The sequence below is a fragment of the Triturus cristatus genome, chromosome 1_2 (genome assembly GCF_964204655.1).
Source record: "Triturus cristatus chromosome 1_2, aTriCri1.1, whole genome shotgun sequence".
NCBI classification, from domain to species: Eukaryota; Metazoa; Chordata; class Amphibia; order Caudata; family Salamandridae; genus Triturus; species Triturus cristatus.
Window position 1 is genome coordinate 395,847,238 of NC_140580.1, and position 22,796 is coordinate 395,870,033.

Consider the following 22,796-nt stretch of genomic DNA (forward strand, 5'->3'; position numbering starts at 1 on the left):
TCGTAAATGCGAGACCTATTGTATTGCAAATGCTTGTTATTGTGTTTCTCTTACATATGCCCTGGCAGTGTAAACAATAGTAATAATACTTGTTATGTAGAGCTTTATATCGCAATTCAGCTATATCTAGGAGCTGCAACTATCATCTCTTACTGTAACTTATTTATTTATTTGAGAGTTATATATGGCGCTAGCTCGACCCGAAGATATCAGAGCGCTTTATAACAGTAAATGTTCACATCAATGATAACAATTCTTTACCCAAGCCTCCGTTACCCTCCCTAGTTGCTGTTGTCATTAAGCAGCGCACTCTGGACGAAACATATAAAAGAAAGTTAATTTCAGGTACTATTTCTAGGTGAGAAGCCCCCTCAGCCGGCCTCGGTTTCGAAGCCATTTCCTTGGGTAGACAATTTGGATGGGCAGGGGGCAGGGCTTGGTATCAGCTATGCGGCTCACACCTACTACCCTCTGAGCGGCCTGATGTAAAGGTCCAGACCACAACCCCCGGGCCTTTGAACATTATCAGCACCACCGTACACTAGAATGTGATTAAACAGCCCCAATTGTGATAAGTGCAAGAGTTGGATCGCCGTGCAAAGCTATTATTATTCTCTTTAACAAGGACCACATGAAAGGGAGCGTGCGGCGGGGGTTGGACGCGAGTCAGATATCTTGTTGAGATTTCTGCCTGCAGGAATGCTAGTGATGCAGATACGGAGATCTAATACACATTACGTCCATTAACCTAATAACGGAGATAAACAAGGCAATTTACGTGGACGGAGGAGGAAGCTGCGGCTGCGCTCATGAAAAGAAAGGGTGCTATCAGTTTAACGAGGTGCATGTCTCTGGTAACCTGTGGAGTCCACCCTCCTCGGAGGATAACATCACACCGCGGGCAGCCATCTTCCTGCTTTTTCCTATGTGATGATGTGATGTGTGTCGGAGAGCGCGGCCAGCAGCGCAACACTGAAACTAACTAGGAGGGAGGGAAAGTGAAAGTGCACGATGCGCGAACTGTGTTCACACGGGGACAGGAGATGTGCATGCGTACGGAGTGCACATCTCTTGTCCACGAGTGCACATCTCCTGTCTGCGCGTGCCACCTCCTGTCTCCCTTCGGCAGAGAAACCAGCAACTATAGTTCTCACGAAGGCGTGCCGCGCATGGCTGCGTCGCTAGGCGAGACATAAAAATGACTCTGTCTGCCCTGTTAACCATGCAGAAGCCAGCTTCATGTATATCTATGCGTATCGAGGAGACAATGCTGCTGTAAAACTCTTCTAGTAATGTGGTCTGCATAATCTTACCTTAATAGAGCAAATTAAAAAAGGGGCAAAATCTAGATGACTTCATTGGAGACACACACGATTTATTTAATGTGGGGTGACGTCCACTGTTGTCTGTGAGTTTTTTTATATTATTGAAAATATAGGGACCTTTAATGGAGACAGGGTCTTCCTCACATTGTCTGGGTAAAGAGGAATTATTTGATTTTGCCACGACCTGAGTGCTCATCTGCGAAGTCCTGCAAGGGAGATGTGAAGGATTCCAGGCAACAGGGATTAGCAAATTTTTGGAACAATTAGAAAATGTATCTGGTGTTCCAGCTAGCATGGAGCAATATTCCTATTTAGCCCTAAAATAATGGCCCTAGTGTTGTCTAAAGCTTCTTGCATATGCAATTTCCTAAAGGAAGCTCATTTTCAAATATCTGCACAAGAGCTTTCATCCTTCTCTGGTAGCTGTTCTAATGTCTAGTGAGACAACTTGTGACCTCAGAAGTTTATATCTAATCTCTTCTGTGAGTGGTCCATTTTCAAGGGTCCGGCTACCGCCACTCTAAGTGTTTCCAGGAAATCATTTCATGTGACCTGCCATATTCCCTTGCATGGCTCGGCATTGTCCTGTACACAATGCACAAAACATTTACAATAGCTCATGTGGTTTATACCCTGTTCTATCTTTTTGCGAAGTCAAGTGCAAACAAGAAACTTATTGGGCTACATGTCAGCAACGGGAGTCACAGGTAACCCAAAACCTCTTCATGCTGCTTTAGGAAGGAGGTTGACTGTGCAGTGTCAGCTTGGCAACGGTTCATGAGATTGGCTGAGAGTATTGAAAAGAACAGTGTAAAATTAGGCACTTCTGTTCACTGACTAGACCAGGTTATTAAGTATGGCCTCATATTTACCAAAGTACCTTTAAGCAAAAGGTAATCTAGTGTTAAACATTGAAGAGATATAAGGGCAGCATTTACATGGAACAGATGATCTAAGTAATTCTTGTCACTTGAAAAGAAATTTGGTAACTAGGCAACAAATTCGCACACTTCCTTTGATGTCATGATAGTCCTGAAAAAAAAGATCTATCAATAAAGAAGTCCCACATTCATACAGTAAAACTTAAAACACTGCACCAAGTACTTTATATAATATTTCCAAAGGAAAAGTTACCGATACATCAAAGTACAAACCCTGATCAAAAAAATCTGTGAAATCCTGCTCAGAGTTTTCCGCAACATGCTTCATTGGAAAGATACATTCTACTGGACTCTCTCTTTCAACCACAACCTTTGGTGACTTGCCCCGGATGTCATTTGAATGACCTCTAAAGAGACGAGGTGATTGACTAGATAAATAATGCTCTATTTCCTTTCGAAACCTAGATTTCGCTCATGGTTGAAGAGCAGCAGGCCTCTTCAATCTGCACCCAGTCATTGTTTCCCTGCCAACAACACCACATTTAGGGAGTAGCTCTCTCGGGGGGGGGGGGGGGATCTTACTGTTATTGCTCCCCTTTGTCTGCCCAACAATGTTTCATCTTCTACAGACTCCAGCTTCGCCATCGATTTCCTCATGCTATCACACAACTGCGCTCGCCCCACAGCCTCAGGAATTCATCTATTTTTGTCTCTTTCACACCTGCTGATGGGGTGGTACCAGAATGGCATTTCCAGAACAGCGTCAAACAGAAATATTGTATTATGGTGCCTATAAGTTAGCAATTGGACGAAATGCTTGGCACCTATACTACGGACACGATATGCATGTTTGTCAATATTTCTGTATACAACATTCTGCCTTACAACCCTACTGACGGATCGCTGCATTCGCTTACAATTTACTTCCAAGGCACACAATCTCCATTCTCTTTATGGTGTGCATTTTTACTGTTATTTTTCAATTGAAAAATGGCTGTAACCTTATTGAATCAGGGTGTTTATATCAATTAGAATATGATGCTTTCTGCATAGAGCCAATGGTTTTAACAAAAGACCAATTGATCGCATGTCTGTCTGACTTTATTTATTCCTTGGGACATGTGCCTTTATCATTAGTGAAATGTACATCAGTAAACAAAGACTTCTTGTTCTGCTGTTAGCACTTCCCCTCATGTCTGGAAACATTTTTCTTGCCACCCCATGCCTTCTTTTATTGTTTAGAGATTGTAAACTCCTGCAAAATGATAAATCTCTAGGGGTAGCCTGACTGATCTCACCTCCAACCATGCCTTGGATACAACACTCAAATGATTGTGAATTAATTGCTTCCATTCGTCCTCAGTAGTCACCTTCTATTCCACTGTTTTAAATAAAACATATGTTCTTTATTTACAAACACTTCTCCGCATCCCTCTCATTAGGTGAGGAATTTAGTAGGCAAAAACAACAATTGATGGACAGAATGCAGAACAATGTCGTACATTCACCCCAGTAGAGATCTGGGCCTAGTTTCATCCATGCATGTGGACAGTAGGATCAGGCAGCTTCCTTGAGTTCTCAGTACTCATTCGGTATTTCTATTCTTCTGAATACAACACATGACTTTTGCCATCTCTGGCGCAAATCACCTTGTAAGTCGCAATATCAATGTTTTAATATTTACCTACCAAGATTTTGGATTCATGGTATCGACCACCAATATATTGTCAAGGTAGGTTTATATCGGGAAATATGGATTTACTATTATTAACTCCACATTTATTTAACTTGACAATACGATGTCATTGGGATCATGGATGACGGTATTTTTGCAGGTTGATTTTAAAACTGCAATATTGTGGTGTAAGACCACATGGAAGAGAGGTTCAGACATTTTGAGCATTGCGGCGAACTTCCCCTCCCTTGAGTTGTCTCATTCAACCTCATCTTTCATCACCATACTTTGATAGTTCATGTCAAACAATCCAAGGCAGTGGTGATCCAAGTCAGTTTTCCAACATTCCCACTTCCTGTACAGTATACAGGTCTTGATAATACTGTCATACATTTTAAATTCAACAAATGATATAGCAGCTGTATGAATTCAATGGTTAAAAATGCAAAACAACGAAAACAACAACGATGTATAGCGAGTTCTTCGAATGTCTGAGCAGCTTATATTCACAATTTCCTCTCAAACGGCCAGTTCAGCTTTTACACTACCCACTGAATCCATTTCCACCTATCTAAGTGACAAATACATTCTAAAGTTGCAAAACTGCAATCTCTTCCATAAATCAAAAATTTAATTACATCTATAGCTAATGACATATCACTTCCGGTCTCTACTAAAATCTCTTTTCCCATAAATAAACCTTCAAAGTCTCCAATTTTCACAACACAGAGCAAAACAAAGCTTTTTTGAAACCCTATCAATATGGCCTCCTCTGTAACTCACTAATATGATAAAATCCATAGCCCCATACAAAATAGGCTGTCATTGGACAACACTTTCTGAAAGCTCCTAAAATGTGCTTTCTCATAAACTGGACTAAAAGCACTCCATTCCACACCACCTAGCATTCTAGCATTGTGTACAAAATGATTTATTATCCTTCCAGCTCAATATTGAGCTCTGCGTTGCCTGAGTCAATTTTGTCTCTCAGCTATAAACCTCTTGATGTTCACTTCAACACCGCTCAATATCTGCTTCTCGCAGTTTGTTGGCATCCGCTTTTTAAGCAATGATTCACTTAACAAAAAAAATGTTTTGCTACAGTCAACACTCTCTATCTGTTTCACATAATCCGCTCGCTGTCTGGATTCAGACGGATTGGAGAAAGCAGAAATATTTAAATACCAGTGTCACTGGGACATAACATACCTTCCATGACATATACCAGGGACCCCACATCTCCTTCCTTGATGATACAGCTGTCCTTCCCATATTCCACCGGGTACATGCAATCCACAATCTCCTGTATCTGCGACAGCTCAAGGTTCTTCATAAAGTCATTGTCGAGGATCGCTTCCTTTATTAAATCCTTGGACCTGTGGCAAGAAAAAGAATATTTATCCAGCACGTAGCGTGGCGGCCTGTATTACCAGTACGTGACGCGCGCGGCACGCTCGCTCTGCGCGCGGAAACACTAATGCAAGGTGTCAGGTGCTCTAACACTGCTCTAAACAACCTGGAAACAGAGTGCCCCGGAAGAAATTAACAGTGATAAACCATCACGCGTGATAACTCAGCTCGCGAACTACGCTCTCCAGTTTGTAGTCTGACAAAGGCGGAGCGCCTCGTTTCATGATGAATAAAATTGTGTGCTCGCCTAGGAAGACGCAGCTGGGCGCTTTTGGAAAGGGGTTCAAGAACTTGCAACGTTTTCCTAAATAAAAAAAAAAGGGCTACGAGTTGCAATATTTCACTCTCCAATTGTGATGGTTTTTAATTTCAGGTTGATAATATTATTCTTATAAATTATCTATGAAGCTATAAAGCACAGCGCAGAACCCCAATCGCATGTACACAGGGCCTCATTTAGGAGGACCCTAGCAGCACTTTTGCGCCGCCAAAGCGTCACTTTTTTGACACTCCGGTTCTGCAATGTGCCGCAGCATGTTTACAAGGCCTCGCAAAGCCACTTTACGTGGTTGTTCATGGCGTGGTATACATGTGTCTCTTTCACGCAGAACACTGTGTGAAAGGGGCGTTCCAGGGGTGTTGATGTGGGTGTTCCCACGCAACCCCCATGGAATCGGAAGCATTACCAGATTTACGAGGAATCGTTAAACCTGGGAATGTGTCAGATTCTATCGCCACAGGGAGGCGCAGCGAGGAAAAATTTCCATATTTCTCCTATTTTTCTATGTGTGCTCTATTCTGCAGCACACATACAAAGAGGAAAACATGTCTCATGATTGTTTTTGTGCAGGAAGATGTCCCTTCCTGCACAAAAACAACCAGCCCTACAGCGCAGACACCCTTGCATCAAGCTGCAATGGTGCCTGTGTTGGCGCATGGCAGCCCATTGTGCACCAGCGCAGGGGAAAGGACATAAAAGCGCCGTATCTCATAGACACAGCACATTCCTGCCCTTTTCTTTTGACACACAGCAGTGCAGCAAGATTCCTTGCGGCACTGCCCAGTGCCAAAACCTCGTAAATAAGGTCCACAGAAGGCAGAGGAATTTGACATTAATGGAGCAGATTGGCTCCGTCACTCACCAAAAAACAACTCATGCCAGATCATGTTCTGAGTGAGATAACATGTTATTTCAGTAATCATGTCTATTCATCTCTGTTTTTTGCAGCTGTTGTGTTTTTAATGCTTAAGGAATTGTTTGCACCAGCTACGTTCCCAATGCGGGCATGTGGTCTCAGTCTCTAGTCTGCAAAAGCTGCCAGAGAAGGCACTGAGGATGCCAGATAGACTAAGCTATCCCGCGTTTGTTCAGCTTATGCTTGGAAGCAAATATTCAACAAACAGAGCAAACTGGCTCTAAGCCTTTTCTGTTTAGAACTAGCCTGGTTGCGTTACTAAGAAGAATGATGTCTTAAACATGCAATATCACTGATACTAAAATACAATCTAGAGCAAGACTTGTTTTACTGTAAAAAATATGATGTACTGTAAGAATGCAGCATGTAATTTATTTACTTTTCATGCCCATTCAGGATCAAGTCTGAGTAGCATATGATTGGCCCCTATCACAAGCCTAATTTTCATAGAGTTATTCCCTGTATGTAACAGCACAGTGAACAAAACTTTATTGATTGGATTATATCTCAAGAAATGACCCCTGATTGAGATTAATTAAAAATTTCCAACCCTGACTTTCTTTTCTTAGTGAAACATCCTAAGTGTTATAGGTATACCCAAACATTGTGCTTGTGATTGCTGAAAAATAATACTCAATTTGAGCCTCACTGATGAGGCCTAACAAGGCCAACACAAGTCTGAGATTGCTTTTGCTTCCTTTCAGAGGGTTAGTGGTCCAGCAGTTCAGCCTACACAGTTTGTATTGGAGCAGGGTGATGGATGAGTTGTATATAGTTGTTTCCTGTCTGTAGTAACTGAAAAAATGTGGCGGTCCACATCCTACTGGTATGATATTTTATTAAGCGTATTAAGTGTAAAGAACAACAGGAAGAAGCTGCCAGCCACCTTCCCAACGGTCAAAAAAAATCTCTCCCTATTGAGTCGAACCTATATGTGCACAACAATGTAACAAGTATTTTTCTCAAGTATGACTATATGAATTTCACATAGAATATTAAAATACAATGAATTTGCCTTCTTCATACCCACATCTGTAGACTCACCCCATGACATAATCTTCATGTCAAGCCGGCTTCTGTCTGACCCTTGTGGAACGATGAGTAAAATCACAGTCACTATGTTCTTCAACTCTATTCTATTTGGCTCTTTCCATTCTGCACACCATGTTCTCTATCTTCATCTTCATTAATGCCACCTCCTGGTTCACCCTTTACCCAACAGTCTGCAATTTTCACCTCTTTTTTACAATTCCACACGTTTCCATCACTCAATAATACGGTTTAAGGATACACCTTTTTAAAAGAGAATTTAGCCAACCCTTTGTCCTTCTTACGACCAATCCTTGCATGCACCCATTCTCCCATTCCAAAACCTTTCCATGGTCCTTCTACCTTCTCTGCCCATTTCCTTCTTTACACTTTGGACATCAACCTTCTCACTTTTTTTCCACACATAACTTCGAATGGCAACTACCCCATATGATAAATCCACACTAATTTCTCCACCGCCAATTTACATGGATAACTTTGGCTCAATGCCAGTTGCAACCTCTCCTTTGAAGTACTATTCCACCTCACCACGAACCTATTGCTCTGACGAAAATAGGCTGAAGACCTGATGTGCTCAACTCCATACATTCCAAAGAAATCTTTAATTTCCTGTGAAATTAAATGCACACCATTGTTTGTCACCATCTGGTCAGGTATCCCTTCTCTATGCCATAATTCTTCCAAGAGTTTCATCATGTCCTGAGACGTCACGTGATCCGTAAATTTCACCTTTGGCCACCCTGAATAATAATCAATGTCCACCAGGGCAAATCTGGGACATGAACGCCATTCTCGGTATGGCTCAGAGATGTCCAAACTCAACTTCTTCCAAAGTGCATCCATTTTGTTCACTTCTACTGGTGGGTAATCCACTGTCTTTAGTGATTTGTCACTCCTTGCACATAATAAACAATCTCTTATTGCCCTTTCTACATCTTTGTCTAATTCCGGCTACTAGTACTCCAAACTCACCCTGCGGTTGGTTGCACTCATGCCAGCATGACCCTTGTGTGCCAATCTCACTATGTGATTCCTCAATACCTCCAGTGCGACCAGCAGTTCGCTCCTGAAGACTACTTCACCAATGTCAAATAATTCCATGTCAACTTTCCTGATGGACTCTGCTTTATCAGAAGCTTTGCCCTTGGCCGGCCATCCCTTCACCATATACTCCTTCACCTCCTGCAATTTGACATCCTCACTGATCATCTTTACCCATTCCTCATGATGTATCCGACCCTCAATGAGTATCTCCACATTCGCCACAGGCCATTGATCCTCTTCTTCAGTCCCTCCATCCTCACTATCCACTGGTAACCTTAACAGCAGTCAGCAGCAACATTTTTCTTTCCTGGCACATATTCCATTCTGAAAGTGTATTCCATCAATTCCAAAACCCACTTGGTAATCGTAAGTGACCCCTTACCTGTACCTTTCCTAGAAAACACATCCACCAAAGGTCAATGATTTGTGCAATTCACATAATCCATACCCCACACAAACATCCAAAAGTGACACACACCCCACCAACATGCCAAATCTTCTCTCTCAATTGTAGAATATGACAACACAGCACCTTGAGGCATAAACAATGGTTATCTCCTTTCCATCTCTGTGTTGCATCAAGACAGCACCCAAGCCTACACTCTAGCATCAGTGCAAATTATACATCTATCTCTTGTGCCGAATGGCTTCAACACTGGGCCTAATGCAGTGCACTTTTTGATCATACATTCCCCACTCCATTCAAATTTGGCATTTCTTGCCATAAGTTTTCTCATATATACTGTTTTGTCAGCAAACATCAGAACAAAATATGAACAGTATTCGGCCAATCCTAAAAATGACCTCAACTGGTCTTTGTTCAGTGGAGCTGGGGTTTCCTCAATGACCTTCGACAACTTCAGCTAGAGTGCCTACCCCTGCTCTTTCAGCCAATGACCTAAGTATTCTACACCTTCCACCCCAACATTACACTTCTTATGCCTGATGATCAATCCACACCCCTGCAGAGTTCTCAGCACTCTCCTCAACATCCCATAATGTTCTTCCATGTCCTTCCAAAATACCAGGATATTATCTTTAAAATAAGTCACTGTATCTTCTTTCTTAAACAACTGGTGCATGGCCCCTTGAAATACCGCTGCAGCGGATGTTTATCCAAAAGGCATGCACTTGAACCGATACACTTTCTGTAGTGACAAAAGAAGTGAGTGGCCTTGGCTCTGGATGTAGTGTAATCTGGTGATATGATGACGACAGATGCAGTGTAGAGAAAAATTTAGCACCTTTGATGGCATCAAAATATAACCAATGCTGCGAAGGGGATGCCAATCTATCCAAATACATTTGTTTAAGTCATGCAGCTTTACACACATCTGCAAGTCACCATTATTCTATTTAGCTAAAACTACTGGTGCCAACCACTCTGAGGCTTCAATTTCCTCAATGATATCCCCTTGGCATAACCTCTGCAATTCTTTCCGCAAAGGTTCCCTCAACACCAAAAGTACCCCATGAGGCTTGTGTGCTATGGGCACGCACCCTCCTTCAAGACAATTTTGAGTGCAAACCCCTTTAACAAGCCTAGTTTCACCTGGAAGACCCCCAGAAATGTATTCTGCACTTGGTCTCCCAACTACATTCACATCAGTTAAAGCCCCCAACAATTGATAAGGATGATTGGGGTCCAATCTGATTTCAAATTCTTTCTGCTGTGTATAACCCAACAAATGTGACCCATACTTGGCCACTTACACTTTGGAGCAGGTCTTTTCACCTTGAAACTCCAGTGCACCCATCCAATAACCCACCAAGTCAATGTGTGTTCCCACATGCCAATAGCTTGGTGTCTGGAGCATACAATGCTTACCCAGGAAATTTCCCTCCCCACTCTTCTCCAACTAATGTGTAGTGTACCCCAGAATCTGCCATCATGCGCACTTCCACTCCGATCATGGTGGTACCACTAAACAAATGATCTCTCACACCCAAATCTCCAATCTCACTCACATCCAGTAGAAATTGTTCATGCAAATCCTGTACTTCTTTCTCGTCATGCAACACATTCATACTTTTGTTGTCTGCAGATGAATTGGCCTGAAACCTCTTTCCTTTACAAACTCTTGCAAAATGTCCCTTCATTTTACGCCTTCTACACACTTGACCCACAACTGTACATGTAGGATCAATTGCTACATGCCCCCTCCACCCGCACTTATAACAAATCATCATTCTCCCCACCCCACAAGTGTTTTTCCTCGGGGAATCCATAATTTCCTTCTTTTCTCAGGATGTTTTATACACTACACCTTGAACACCATCCAATTTCTTCACATCATCTGTTGCCATCTCCTTCATCTCTTCTTCCGTGCTTTCACCCCTTTTCGCTATTACGATCGCTTTCTGTAATGTCAAGCCCTCTGTGTTTACAACCTTTCTTGTACACTCTTGTCTCTTAACTTTTGTACTAACTTGCCTCTCAACATTTCATCAAGAAACCCCTTGTTTGTTCCAGGCTGACGTCAACATCCTAAGCGCCACCACAAATTTGTCTACAGACTCTCCTGGCAACTACGTTAAAAAAAAAAAAAATGATACTGCTCCACCACTTCATTCGTCTTCTTTCCAAAATTTAGATCCAATATCTGCATTGCCACCTCATAGTCATCTCCTTCTGAATCCTCATCACCTTCATTAGGTAACGATGGCACGTGTTTTAAAATACTTCTTCCTTCCGCTCACAAACAATATTTGAGCATGGCCAATTCCTGTGACACATTAAAGTCCTTACCACCCACATCTTCCACATATGCTTGGAAACCTTCCTTCCAATCAACCCAAATAACACTTTGCTCTCCGGGCAAGTTAAAAAATGATGATGGTGCCATTAACCCTTCCATTGTACTACCAACTGCACCATATAAGACAGACTACTGAGAATTATGCTCCCTAAAATGCAGATGACTTTTGGCAAAGTGACAACTTAAAAAGGAGATGTACGCATCACCGCAAAGGAGCACACTGGATTGCTAAAGTTGTTTTTTTATTTTGTTTTCTGTTTTTTTTCTCCTGTTTTAATATTACCAGCTCCAAAATGGATTCAGGAAAAGCTTAAAGTACAATCAAAGTGGACTACCAGCTTCATGTGTGCTTGTCACAGTAATATGGAAAACAAACACCGTGTTTCAACAATCTTCCTAAGAAAAAATGACAGTTCATGCAAAATAGGGCCGCAAAGGGAACAAATCAATGGGAACTTTCCCAAAGCCTAAAAATAGCCGCCAGACATACATGTATTTTCTGAAGCGCATTGCACTTGTTTTACAACACACCAACAACTTCAATTTGGCCACCTAGAAGCGTCGGTCTGTGCACTAATAGTCAGCTTCCAATTATGCACAGACCTCGAATATCAGTTTGCGCCTTACCGCACCTTACCAGTGGCTTTCTGTCAAACTTGGTGTAATTTCATTCAGCAGTTCGGGCTGTAGTCAGGTTCGAAAAATGAAAATCCCCATAGACATAACATAGGGAAAACATATTTTGGGACCTCCTTTTTTTATGGCCCCCGCTTGACGGATCACCCCGAAACTTTCAACACACCTGCTGAACCAAGAAGGGGAAGTTTTGTGAAATTTTTTGGGATATTCGTCAAGCTGCACCAAAGATATTGGCAAAAAAAAAAAGGTTTTTCTATGGAAGCTTTGGTCCTAAATAGAACTACCTACTGACGACAGTAGGCAATATATATGTATATATATATTTATCCTAAATTCTTAAAATACCTTTGCCACCCCAAAGCCCATACCCATGCTAAACACTACAAATATCTTTGCCACCCAAAAAACCATACTCACCCTAAATCCCAAAACTACACTTGCCACCCCAAAACCCATAACCACCCTAAACCCTAAAAATTCCCTTGCCACCCCAAAACAAAACGATCCAAACCGTAAAAATTGCCTTGCCACCCAAAAACCCAAACCCACCATAAACCCTAAAAACACCCTTGCCACCCAAAAAGTCATACCCACCAAAAACCTCAAAAATATCCTTGCCACCCAAAAACCCATACCCATACCCACCCTAAACCCTAAAAATACGACTTTTACTCCAAAGCCCATACCCCTAAAACCTAAAAGTACCATTGCACCCAAAAATCCATTCTCACCCTAAACCCTAAAAATACCCTTACCACCCAAAAAACGATACCCAATCTAAACCCTAAAAATACCCTTGCCATCTAAAAGTCCATACTCCCCCTAAATCTAAAAAATACCCTTGCCACTCAAATACCCTTACCCACCCTAAACCCTAAAAACGCCCCCATATATAATAAATGTATACATATATATAGATATATATATGCATATGTGTGTGTCGATCCGCGTTACACAAGAATACCATCACTCCAGGGACGCGTTTCCAAAGATTTTTCCTCAATGGCGACATTTTTCAAGCTTATGCTCTTCGTCAGCCAACATTATTCTAGTGTAACATACTTGATTTTCATTTTAGGCTCCAGTTGTCTGGCTTTTTTTATTTTTTCTCGTTCTGAGATTGAACTAATCATCTATTTCCTTCTTTCCTCCTTAGACAGTTTTCGCTATTGGTTTAATGAATTGGACTTATGCTTTATATTCCTAGATCAATATTGTTTTGATAACTCATGTCATTAAAATTGATTTCATGGAACATTAGGGGTTTAAACTCTCCCATCAAAAGACAGAGAGTTTTAACTCATTTGGCAAAATTAGACGCCGACATAGTATTTCTGCAAGAAACACACCTCACAGGTACCGAGTCATTAAAACTAAAAAAAGGTTGGGTAGGGGATGTCTTCTTTACTCAGGGTGATGGGAAACGTAATGGAGTAATGATACTTTGTCATAAATCACTTCCAGCTATATTTTTGTTGCAAGAATCAGATACAGAGGGTAGATGGTTAAATGTTAAATTGTCACTAAAGGGTGTTCCAGTTTCTCTCCTGAATGTCTACGCCCCTACATCTGGCGATACCTCATTTTGGCCTACACTGGCCAAGCAAATCACCCACTGCATTGAAGATAACTTCATATTAGCCGGTGATTGTAATCAGATTTTTGACCCGTTTATTGACAGAAATTCTAAATTTTCTTTTGTTCCTAATAAACCTCATAAATCTTTTGTTCATACTATTACTCAACATAAACTCCTTGATGCTTGGCGACTATGTAATCCAACTACTAGAGAATACTCTTTTTATTCTCCGACCCATCAGACTCAATCAAGAATTGATTATATATTTGTCTCTCACAACATCTCGCAATACCGCACGTATGCAGAAATTGGCCCCATTTTGCTATCAGATCATGCCCCTATCTCAATTTGTCTCGACATTTTGCCTAAACCTACTGGTCCTAGAAGATGGCGTTTTAATAACGCTCTTCTTTTAAATCCAGAGTTTACTGCTTCCTTTAATACCTTTTTTGATGAATATTTTGAGATAATTAATACGGAGTCTTTGCCATTCTCAACTATATGGGATGCTTTCGAAGCTTCAGCAAGAGATTTCATTATCGCCTTTGTTGCCAAAAAAACAAAAAAATGCACATAAGCATACCAAATGAACTGCTAAATGACATCAAGAAACTGGAGCACTCTTATTATACCTCCCACTCGAAAGTTTGTTTTACAGCGCTTATAAATGCAAAATTGCAATTCAACAAGAAGTCGACAGATGATGCCTCATTATACTTATTCAAATTAAGTGCAAAATTCTATGGAGGGAAAAATAAAGCAGGGAAAATATTGGCCAACTATTTAAAAGTACGACACAATAACTTGAACATCGAATATATCTATGATGAGCATTCTGCCCTAAAATTTAAAGATGCTGAAATTTTAAATGAATTCTTCTACAAATCATTATATACATCAGAAACACAGCCCACAGAACATTCCCTGTCACTCTTCTTTTCTAACATACAAGAACCCCAACAAACTCCTCCGGATTTGTCCCCCTTTCAAGTTAGATTTACCACAGCAAGAATTCTTGAAGGCTCTTCAGCACCTTAAAAAGGATAAAGCACCAGGCCCGGATGGTTTCACTGTCCAATTTTATACCCATTTCTCCAAACTCTTAATACCCAAACTATACTCTTTGCTAAACTCTTTTCGCTCCTTAAAAAGCTCCTCTGGCTCTTTTTCAGAAGCACATATTTGCCTCATTCCCAAAGAAGGAAAATATTCTAAATATTGTAAAAATTATAGACCCATATCCTTGGTTAACATTGACTATAAAATCTTTTCCAAAGCTCTAGCTATACGTTTAGATTCCTTTTTACCAAATTTGCTGGGCAAAGAACAATCGGGATTTGTTAAGGGACGATTCATAACAGACAATATGTGGCTCCTGTTTAATGTTTTGTCTAAATCCTCTCACCTAAAACAACCCCTTGCGGCAATTGCTTTAGATGCCGAAAAAGCATTTGATAGAGTTGAGTGGACCTATCTGTTTTACACCCTTGGATGGTTTGGTTTTGGCCCTAATTTTATATCCTTGATTTCTCTTCTATATTCCAATCCCCGTGCTGCAGTTTGCGCTAATGGTTTGATCTCCTCATTCTTTGATTTAGGTAGAGGGTTGCGTCAAGGTTGTCCCCTCTCTCCTTTCTTATTCAACTTGTCCCTGGAACCTTTCCTTTCCAAATTACGTCAAAATCCAAATTTACATGGTTTCCAAACTTTACATTCCCACATTAAACTCGCGGCTTATGCTGATGATATTTTACTTTTCATGTCAAGACCAGTTGACTCAAAATCTGCCTTCGTAGCAGAAGTAAGTTCATATTCCCTTATTTCTGGATACAAACTGAATAACGATAAATGCGAGATTTTGCCTTTAACCAAATATACATTTAAATCGGACTTCAATGCCCCTAAATTCACATGGAGTCCTAAATATATTAAATATTTAGGATTACATATCACCTCTTCAATTCCTGACACAGTAACATTATGCATGAACAAATGCATCCAAAAAATTTCTGACTTAACCACTAAATAGCATCCCCACTATTTATCATGGTGGGGTCGTTTAGACACCATAAAAATGATGTTATCACCTATAATTCTGTATACTATCTCCAACATCCCAGTCCCCATTCCCACCAAATGGTTCCAGAGGGTTAACTTCATTCTCTCTTCCTTCCTGTGGAACAACAAGAAATCCCGAATGTCTTTACTAAAATTATCACGTCCTAAGACAGAGGGCGGAGTCAACTTTCCTGGCTTTCATACATATCAGAAGGCATTCCTTTTATGTCAAGCTTCTCACTGGTTGCTCAACTCTACCGAAAATGACCTCCTGTGGACCTCAGTTGAACATCTTTTCTTGTTTCCCTTCTCTTTTCCAGAATATCTTTCCTTCTCACGTAAACCACAGTCCCTCTCTACCCCTATAATTAAACTGACTTCCAAACTTCTTGAGTCACCTTCTACTTCAATCCCAAATACTGTATCCTCGTTTCTCAGCTCAACAATTTGGCACAATAAAATCTTGCTTATTAAAAATAAACCCTTCTATTCGAAAACTTGGAGACAGAAAGGTTTACTTTGGATTCATTAATTGTTCTCAAAATCAGACCTTTTACCCTTTGCTTCATTTAGTCAATCATTCCACCTGCCTGAGTCATTTAAACATAAATTATTTTATGATATCTTGGCCAACGTCATTATGGATGAATATATGAACCAAAATACGTAAGTCTTCCAGGGCAGCCAACACAACGCAAACATTGTTTTTTGTCTACAAAAGACTCTTACTAACACCGAAAGCTTTAAGCAAAAGGTTCACGACTGTCCCAGATGCTTGTTGGACATGCTCTTCCTCAAATGCTGATTTATTTCATATGTTATTTTCGTGCCCTCATGTATGTGCTTTCTGGAAACAAGTATGGTCCCAAATTAATTTAATTTTTGGAACTAAGTTTTCTTTTTCCTTTATTCATGTTTTTTTGGGAAGTATATCATCCATTTGGGAAAATGTTACATTCAATGTCAAAATCATTGACTTGTTATTAGCGGTTGCTTTTCAGAACATTACTACACAATGGAAAGATTCCACAAAAAATTCTTATAAGGCCTGGTGGTACACGATATGCCACAATCATAGGTTGGACACCTCCTTTGTGTATCCTATACAAATGGCAACGAAACGCTTAGGGCCTCATTTATGAAAAGTGACGCATCACTGCGTGAAAACAGTGATGCGTCACTTTTCACTGCGCCCTCCCTGCGACTCCAATGATGCGTCATATTTACAGTATGACGCATCATGTCGCAAGGACTCACAGATACGTCAGTATTTCTGACGTATCTGTAGGCGCAAAAGTGACGCATTGCTGGAGTGTGTCACAAAAGTGACGCAACTCCTGCAATGTGTCCTTTCACATGGGGCAAGCCCCATGTGAAAGGGCCTGCGTCAGTCTTACGCCTGCTGTGAGGCAGGCGTAAGATATTGACGCATTTGCACCCTAGAAGTGACACAGTGAAATCTCGTAGATTTCACTGCGTCACTTCTACGATGCTTACTTACGTGGGAACGCCCACCCTGCATACATTATACCTGACGCAGGTATAATGTAGCGCAGGGGTTTACAAAGTGACGCATCTAGGTAGATGCGTCACTTTGTAAATATGGCGCACCATGGCGCATGTTTTACGCCACTGGTGCGTCACAAAAAGTGACGCACCGGTGGCGCAAAAGTGATGCAGGGGCTCATAAATGAGCCCCTTAGACATATGGTCACCTGTTACAATGTATATTGACGCCAGTGCCAAACGCTGTTTCCAGTTCCAGCAGTCTCAGCAAGAAGTTCTTAAGCCTCCCTGATTCCCCTGACTGTTCCTTGACCTTCTATATTACAGCAATTCTCATGTTTTACGCATTTAGTTTTGTTCTTTTTCTTTTTATTAATAAGTCCAAATTTGTATAATTTTATTGCAGTAAATGTGTAATGTAATGACACAACTTTGATATTGTATACCTTGTATTGGCACCTTTATTTTCAGCAATAAAAACGTTCTTGAACTGAAAAAACATTATTCTAGTGCACGATAAAGAAGAGTGTCGCCATTGATTAAAAACCTTTGGAACAAGTCCCTGGAGTGCAAATATTCCTGTGCAACATGGATCAGCACGAGGATTTTGCGACTTTGTTGTAAAGGTTGTTTCCAGGAGTAAATCACTCTCACATCTATTGCTATTGGCTGTTTGGGAGTATCCTTTCAACTTTAATGTATGTTGCATTTCAGGAGGGACTGTTTTATTGGCTCCTCATGTACAATGCATGCACATTTGTGCACGCCTGTCTGTACATGTATCAGCACAGTAAACCCAGAGTTAATGGCTTTGCCAATGCTGGTTGGTGGTATTCGGTGGAGTATTTGTTCAGTGTTTTAGATTCTGGCATCCTGTAGGTGAACAGAAAAGTTCATTCTTTGAAGGGATGCTGCTTGAAGCCTTTGATGGTTAGGTTAAAGAGTTCAATAAATCAATGTTGTCGGATAACTTGATGTCACATACCCTTCTGGTTGGTGGTAGTCAGTGGAGTATTCAGTGTCCAGTGTTTTAGATACTGGCATCCTGTAGGTTGAACAGAAATGTTCATTCTTTGAAGGGATGCTGCATGAAGCCTTTGATGGTTAGGTTAAAGAGTTCGATCAATCAATGTTGTCGGATAACTTGATGTCACATACCCTTCTGGTTGGTGGTTTTCAGTGGAGTATTCAGTGTTCAGTGTTTTAGATACTGGCATCCTGTAGGTTGATCAGAAATGTTCATTCTTTGAAGGGATGCTGCATGAAGCGTTTCATGGTTAGGTGAAAGAGTTCGATCAATCAATGTTGTCGGATAACTTAATGTCACATACCCTTCTGGTAGGTGGTAGTCAGTGGAGTATTCAGTGTTCAATGTTTTAGATACTGGCATCCTGTAGGTTGAACAGAAATGTTCATTCTTTGAAGGGATGCTGCGTGAAGCCTTTCATGGTTAGGTTAAAGATTTCGATCAATCAATGTTGTCGGATAACTTGATGTCACATACCCTTCTGGTAGGTGGTAGTCAGTGGAGTATTCAGTGTTCAATGTTTTAGATACTGGCATCCTGTAGGTTGATCAGAAATGTTCATTCTTTGAAGGGATGCTGCATGAAGCGTTTCATGGTTAGGTTAAAGAGTTCGATCAATCAATGTTGTCGGATAACTTAATGTCACATACCCTTCTGGTAGGTGGTAGTCAGTGGAGTATTCAGTGTTCAATGTTTTAGATACTGGCATCCTGTAGGTTGAACAGAAATGTTCATTCTTTGAAGGGATGCTGCGTGAAGCCTTTCATGGTTAGGTTAAAGATTTCGATCAATCAATGTTGTCGGATAACTTGATGTCACATACCCTTCTGGTTGGTGGTAGTCAGTGGAGTATTCAGTGTTTTAGATACTGGCATCCTGTAGGTTGATCAGAAATGTTCATTCTTTGAAGGGATGCTGCATGAAGCCTTTCATGGTTAGGTTAAAGAGCTTGCTCAATCAATGTTGTCGGATAACTTGATGTCACATACCCTTCGGAGTCTCTATCATTACTGGATGTCTCCTGACTGATATTGGTAATAAGGCAGGGATCAGTTGCAGGTAGTGGCTGTCAGAGTCAATGTGGGGATTCTGGGGGAAAGATGGCCTCTTGTTATGTTGCATCTCATCGCAGATTTTGGTGATGAGTGTTACGACATCTGTACATTTGTTGTTATTTTTGCTATGGTCAGACGTTACCATTATCATTCCTGATTGTGACTTCTTAAAGAGGGTGAAGTATTGTTTTACAACACTAAAGGGAATGGGATGAGTGTATGAATGCATTATTAGTTTAATCACACGGTCGGATAAGACTAAGAGACTCAGGACAAACATGAATTTAGATTACTTTTAGCCGTCCCTGGCAGCACCAAAGTCATAGAATTGGAAAATGAAGCAATCAATACTTAAGTTATCACATCTTTGAGTGGAACATGCTTCAGAATTCAAACTTATTAAAATCCTGGCATCTCCTAGAACTGCTAAGCTCATGTAATGTAGGGATCTCACCGATCAGTTTTGCCCTGAAAGAAAGGGATAATCATTTAAAAAACAGACAGGGGGCATGCTGCCGGATTAAAATGCACATTGATCTTAACCGACCTGGGTAACGTTTCAACTAGTGACTTAGAGGTGACTTAATCTTTCATTTGGCGCCCAGCTACTCAGTACTGGGCTCAGTCTGAAAGATCCTGCAGAGGCAAAACGAGTCGAGTTCCAAAAGATAGACCAAAAAAATGAACACACCTTATTAATAGGAACTAAAGTCCCTTGCTCCTGTTAGGTATCAAGCCAACAATGCGCTTCCACTGTAAAGCAGCTTCAGGAGGCGTTGTGCTAAGATGGTTCCTGCGAGTGAAAGCAGAAATCCTGGGGGCATATTTGCAAGAGGATTGCGCCACTGGAACGTCACTTTTTGCGATGTTCCGGTGACGCAATGCCCTGCGCCATATTTACAAAGTGGCATTAAGCCACTTTGAAAGGCTTAATGGCACTTTACAAATATGGCACCCTTTCACGCAAATATCTGCGTGAAAGGTGTGTGTAATAGGTTTGCTGTGGGCACCCCACCGCAAAACCCATTGCTTTTTTACCCTGTCCCAGATTTACAAGGATCTGTAAATCTGAGGCAGCGCCAAAAACTAACGCCATGCAAAAGCAGGCATTAGATTGGCGCAATGAGGAGAAATACTTTTATTTCTCCTCGTTTTTGCTTTTTTTATGTGTGCTGCATTCTGCAATGTTTGTTTATGTGCAGGAAGGGACACATTATTGCTGTAAATATGGTGCATCTCTGTATTTTTTAAATGACACAGTGTGGCGTTGCAAAATTTGCCGCCGCCCTGCATCATTTCCTTGTAGATATGCCACCTGCTGTCTTCTGCTCTCCCGTCTCTTGGGCACAGCCGACTGATGTCCTACCTCATCTCCATGGTGGTAATGGAGCTGTAACTGTTTTAATTAATTGTTTGTGCCCCATTATCATTCTAACTGCCTACAGTATCACCACAAGGGTTCAACTGGAGCACCAGGACCCGCTAATGGAAGCTTAAATCCTACTTGTTGAGCCATTCTGACGTGTATGTGATAAACCTACAGTGACTGATGGCTCAGGAATGGAAGTGCTGACAAGAGGTACTGGCTGTTGTATGCTCCAAATCAGCAGATATCTCCACATACGCACATTCCTTAACCCTGGTGGCTACCACATGACTGTCCTTCTCCGTTCTGCTGAGCTGTCAGCTCACTACAGAGTAAAAAGTGGTGTGCATGAAGGATTACACCCTTAGCATAGGGGGATAGGGATTAGTGACCCCTTCCTAAGGTAATGATGGCACCTCATACAGTCACAGACTGGAGTACATGAATGCTGCTCCAAGCCTGGGTAGAGAAGTTGGCCTAACGGCTAGGGCGGTCGACCTCGAATCTGGGGAACCAGGTTCGAGTCTAGGCAATGACGCTGAACATCTTGTGATTCTGGGGAAATCACTTAATCTACCTGTGCCTAACAAAAAAATGAATGTGTCCTCATGTAACGCAACCGGTGCTATGGTAAGCGCTCTGATACCCAATACCTTCGGGTCAAGTTCGCGCTTTATAAAAGTCCGTAAAAAAAAAAGCCTGTGTGCATCGGTCCAGCGCAGGGCTCGGCTGGCACACCGATGAGACTGTGCCACCTGAAATTTGCAACAGCACGCCCACCAGGCTTTTGCACTGGACACAGCAATCAATTGGAACAGGTACAGTTTATGTAGCTTCCTGTGTATGCTGCAGGCAGACTCTCAAGACGAACAACATAGTAACCCAGAAGACAGAGACAGAAGTCCTGTGCTGCAGTACACTCCTTCCCAGAGTATTTACTTTTTGCTAACATTAGCTCACAATGCAGTCAGCATCCAAAGTGCATTCTTAGGCGACATGCTTGAATATTCAAGGACACACTGGGGAGAGTTTCTAAAAGTTTGAAACATTCATATTAACTTAGTTTGTAACTAGCGTTTCTAATGTGATATATATGGGGGAGGGGATGAGGCCTCTCGGCCAGTGCTGCTGATTTTGAAACTGGGGAACTAGGTTCGAGTCTCGGCGTCGGCTCAACATCCTGTGATTCTGGGCAAATCACTTTATTTACCTGTGCCTAGCAAAAAGGAATGAGTCCTTGTGTAAAGTAGCTCAAATACTTTCAGGTTGAGTTCGCTTATATAAAACTGCAACAAAAAAATATATATATATAAACTCAGTGAGGTGCCATGTGGGTTCTAAGATTTGTTATTTGACTTGCACAATAGTATGTGCAATGTCCCTAGGATGTTATAATATTCTATTTTGCAAACTATTGCCTTTATTGAAGTCCTAGATATGTTCCCTCTTCCTACTTCCACACACTTTGCATGCTCTGCAAAATCTTCAGAAGGATTCCAACAAACACCAGAAAGAACGTCACCCAGGCCCCTTTCACCAGCCGCCTCGACTACGGCAACGCTCTCTACACCGGCATCTCCACCCAGCTCCTCAAAAGACTCTAGACCATACAGAACGCTGCAGCTAAACTCCTCCTGGACCTCCCCAAACGAACCCGCCTCGCCTCCCCCCCCCCCCCCCCCCACCTCGGAAACCTCAATTGGCTTCCCATCCAGAAGAGATGCCAGTTCAAGATCCTCATAAACGCCTACAAAGCCCTCCACGACCTAGGACCTGCCTACCTCAACCATCGACTGAACTTCCACCAGCCTGACAGACACCTGCACTCCTCCTCACTCGCCCTTGCACACTCTCCCCAAATCCATTGCAGCTGCGGCGGTGGCCGCTCCTTCTCCTACGATGCTGCCAAGACCTGAAAAGCACTTCCCTGCAGCTCCGTACAGCCCCCTTGCTGGCAGACTTCAGAAAGAGCCTCAAGACCTGGCTCTTCAATGGAGACACAGCGCCCAGATACCCCTAGGGGTCATAATGTTATGTGGGTACAAATGTGTTTTGATTGATTGATTTCAAAGCTGCTATTTGTGAACTGTTTATCACAATAATATTGACATGATCAAACAATGCGACCTGTCACAGAATAATAAGGGGTTAAAAAAGGTGATCTCCCCGAAGCTAGACCGGGGCTCATAACATCCACGTCACCGATGCAATGGGATGTGACATGAC

General features: G+C 41.7%; 1 protein-coding gene across 2 annotated transcripts in view; it reads right to left on the reverse strand.

Moving 5' to 3' along the window:
- PRKG1 (protein kinase cGMP-dependent 1) overlaps positions 1 to 22,796 on the reverse strand; it is a 1,992,201-nt gene that overhangs the window by 1,508,934 nt on the left and 460,471 nt on the right. For both annotated transcript variants that reach the window (XM_085605357.1, XM_085605347.1), the window contains exon 2: positions 5,091 to 5,257. In XM_085605357.1, coding sequence (XP_085461483.1) covers positions 5,091 to 5,257 — 167 coding nt within the window. The remainder of the gene's footprint in view (positions 1 to 5,090; positions 5,258 to 22,796) is intronic.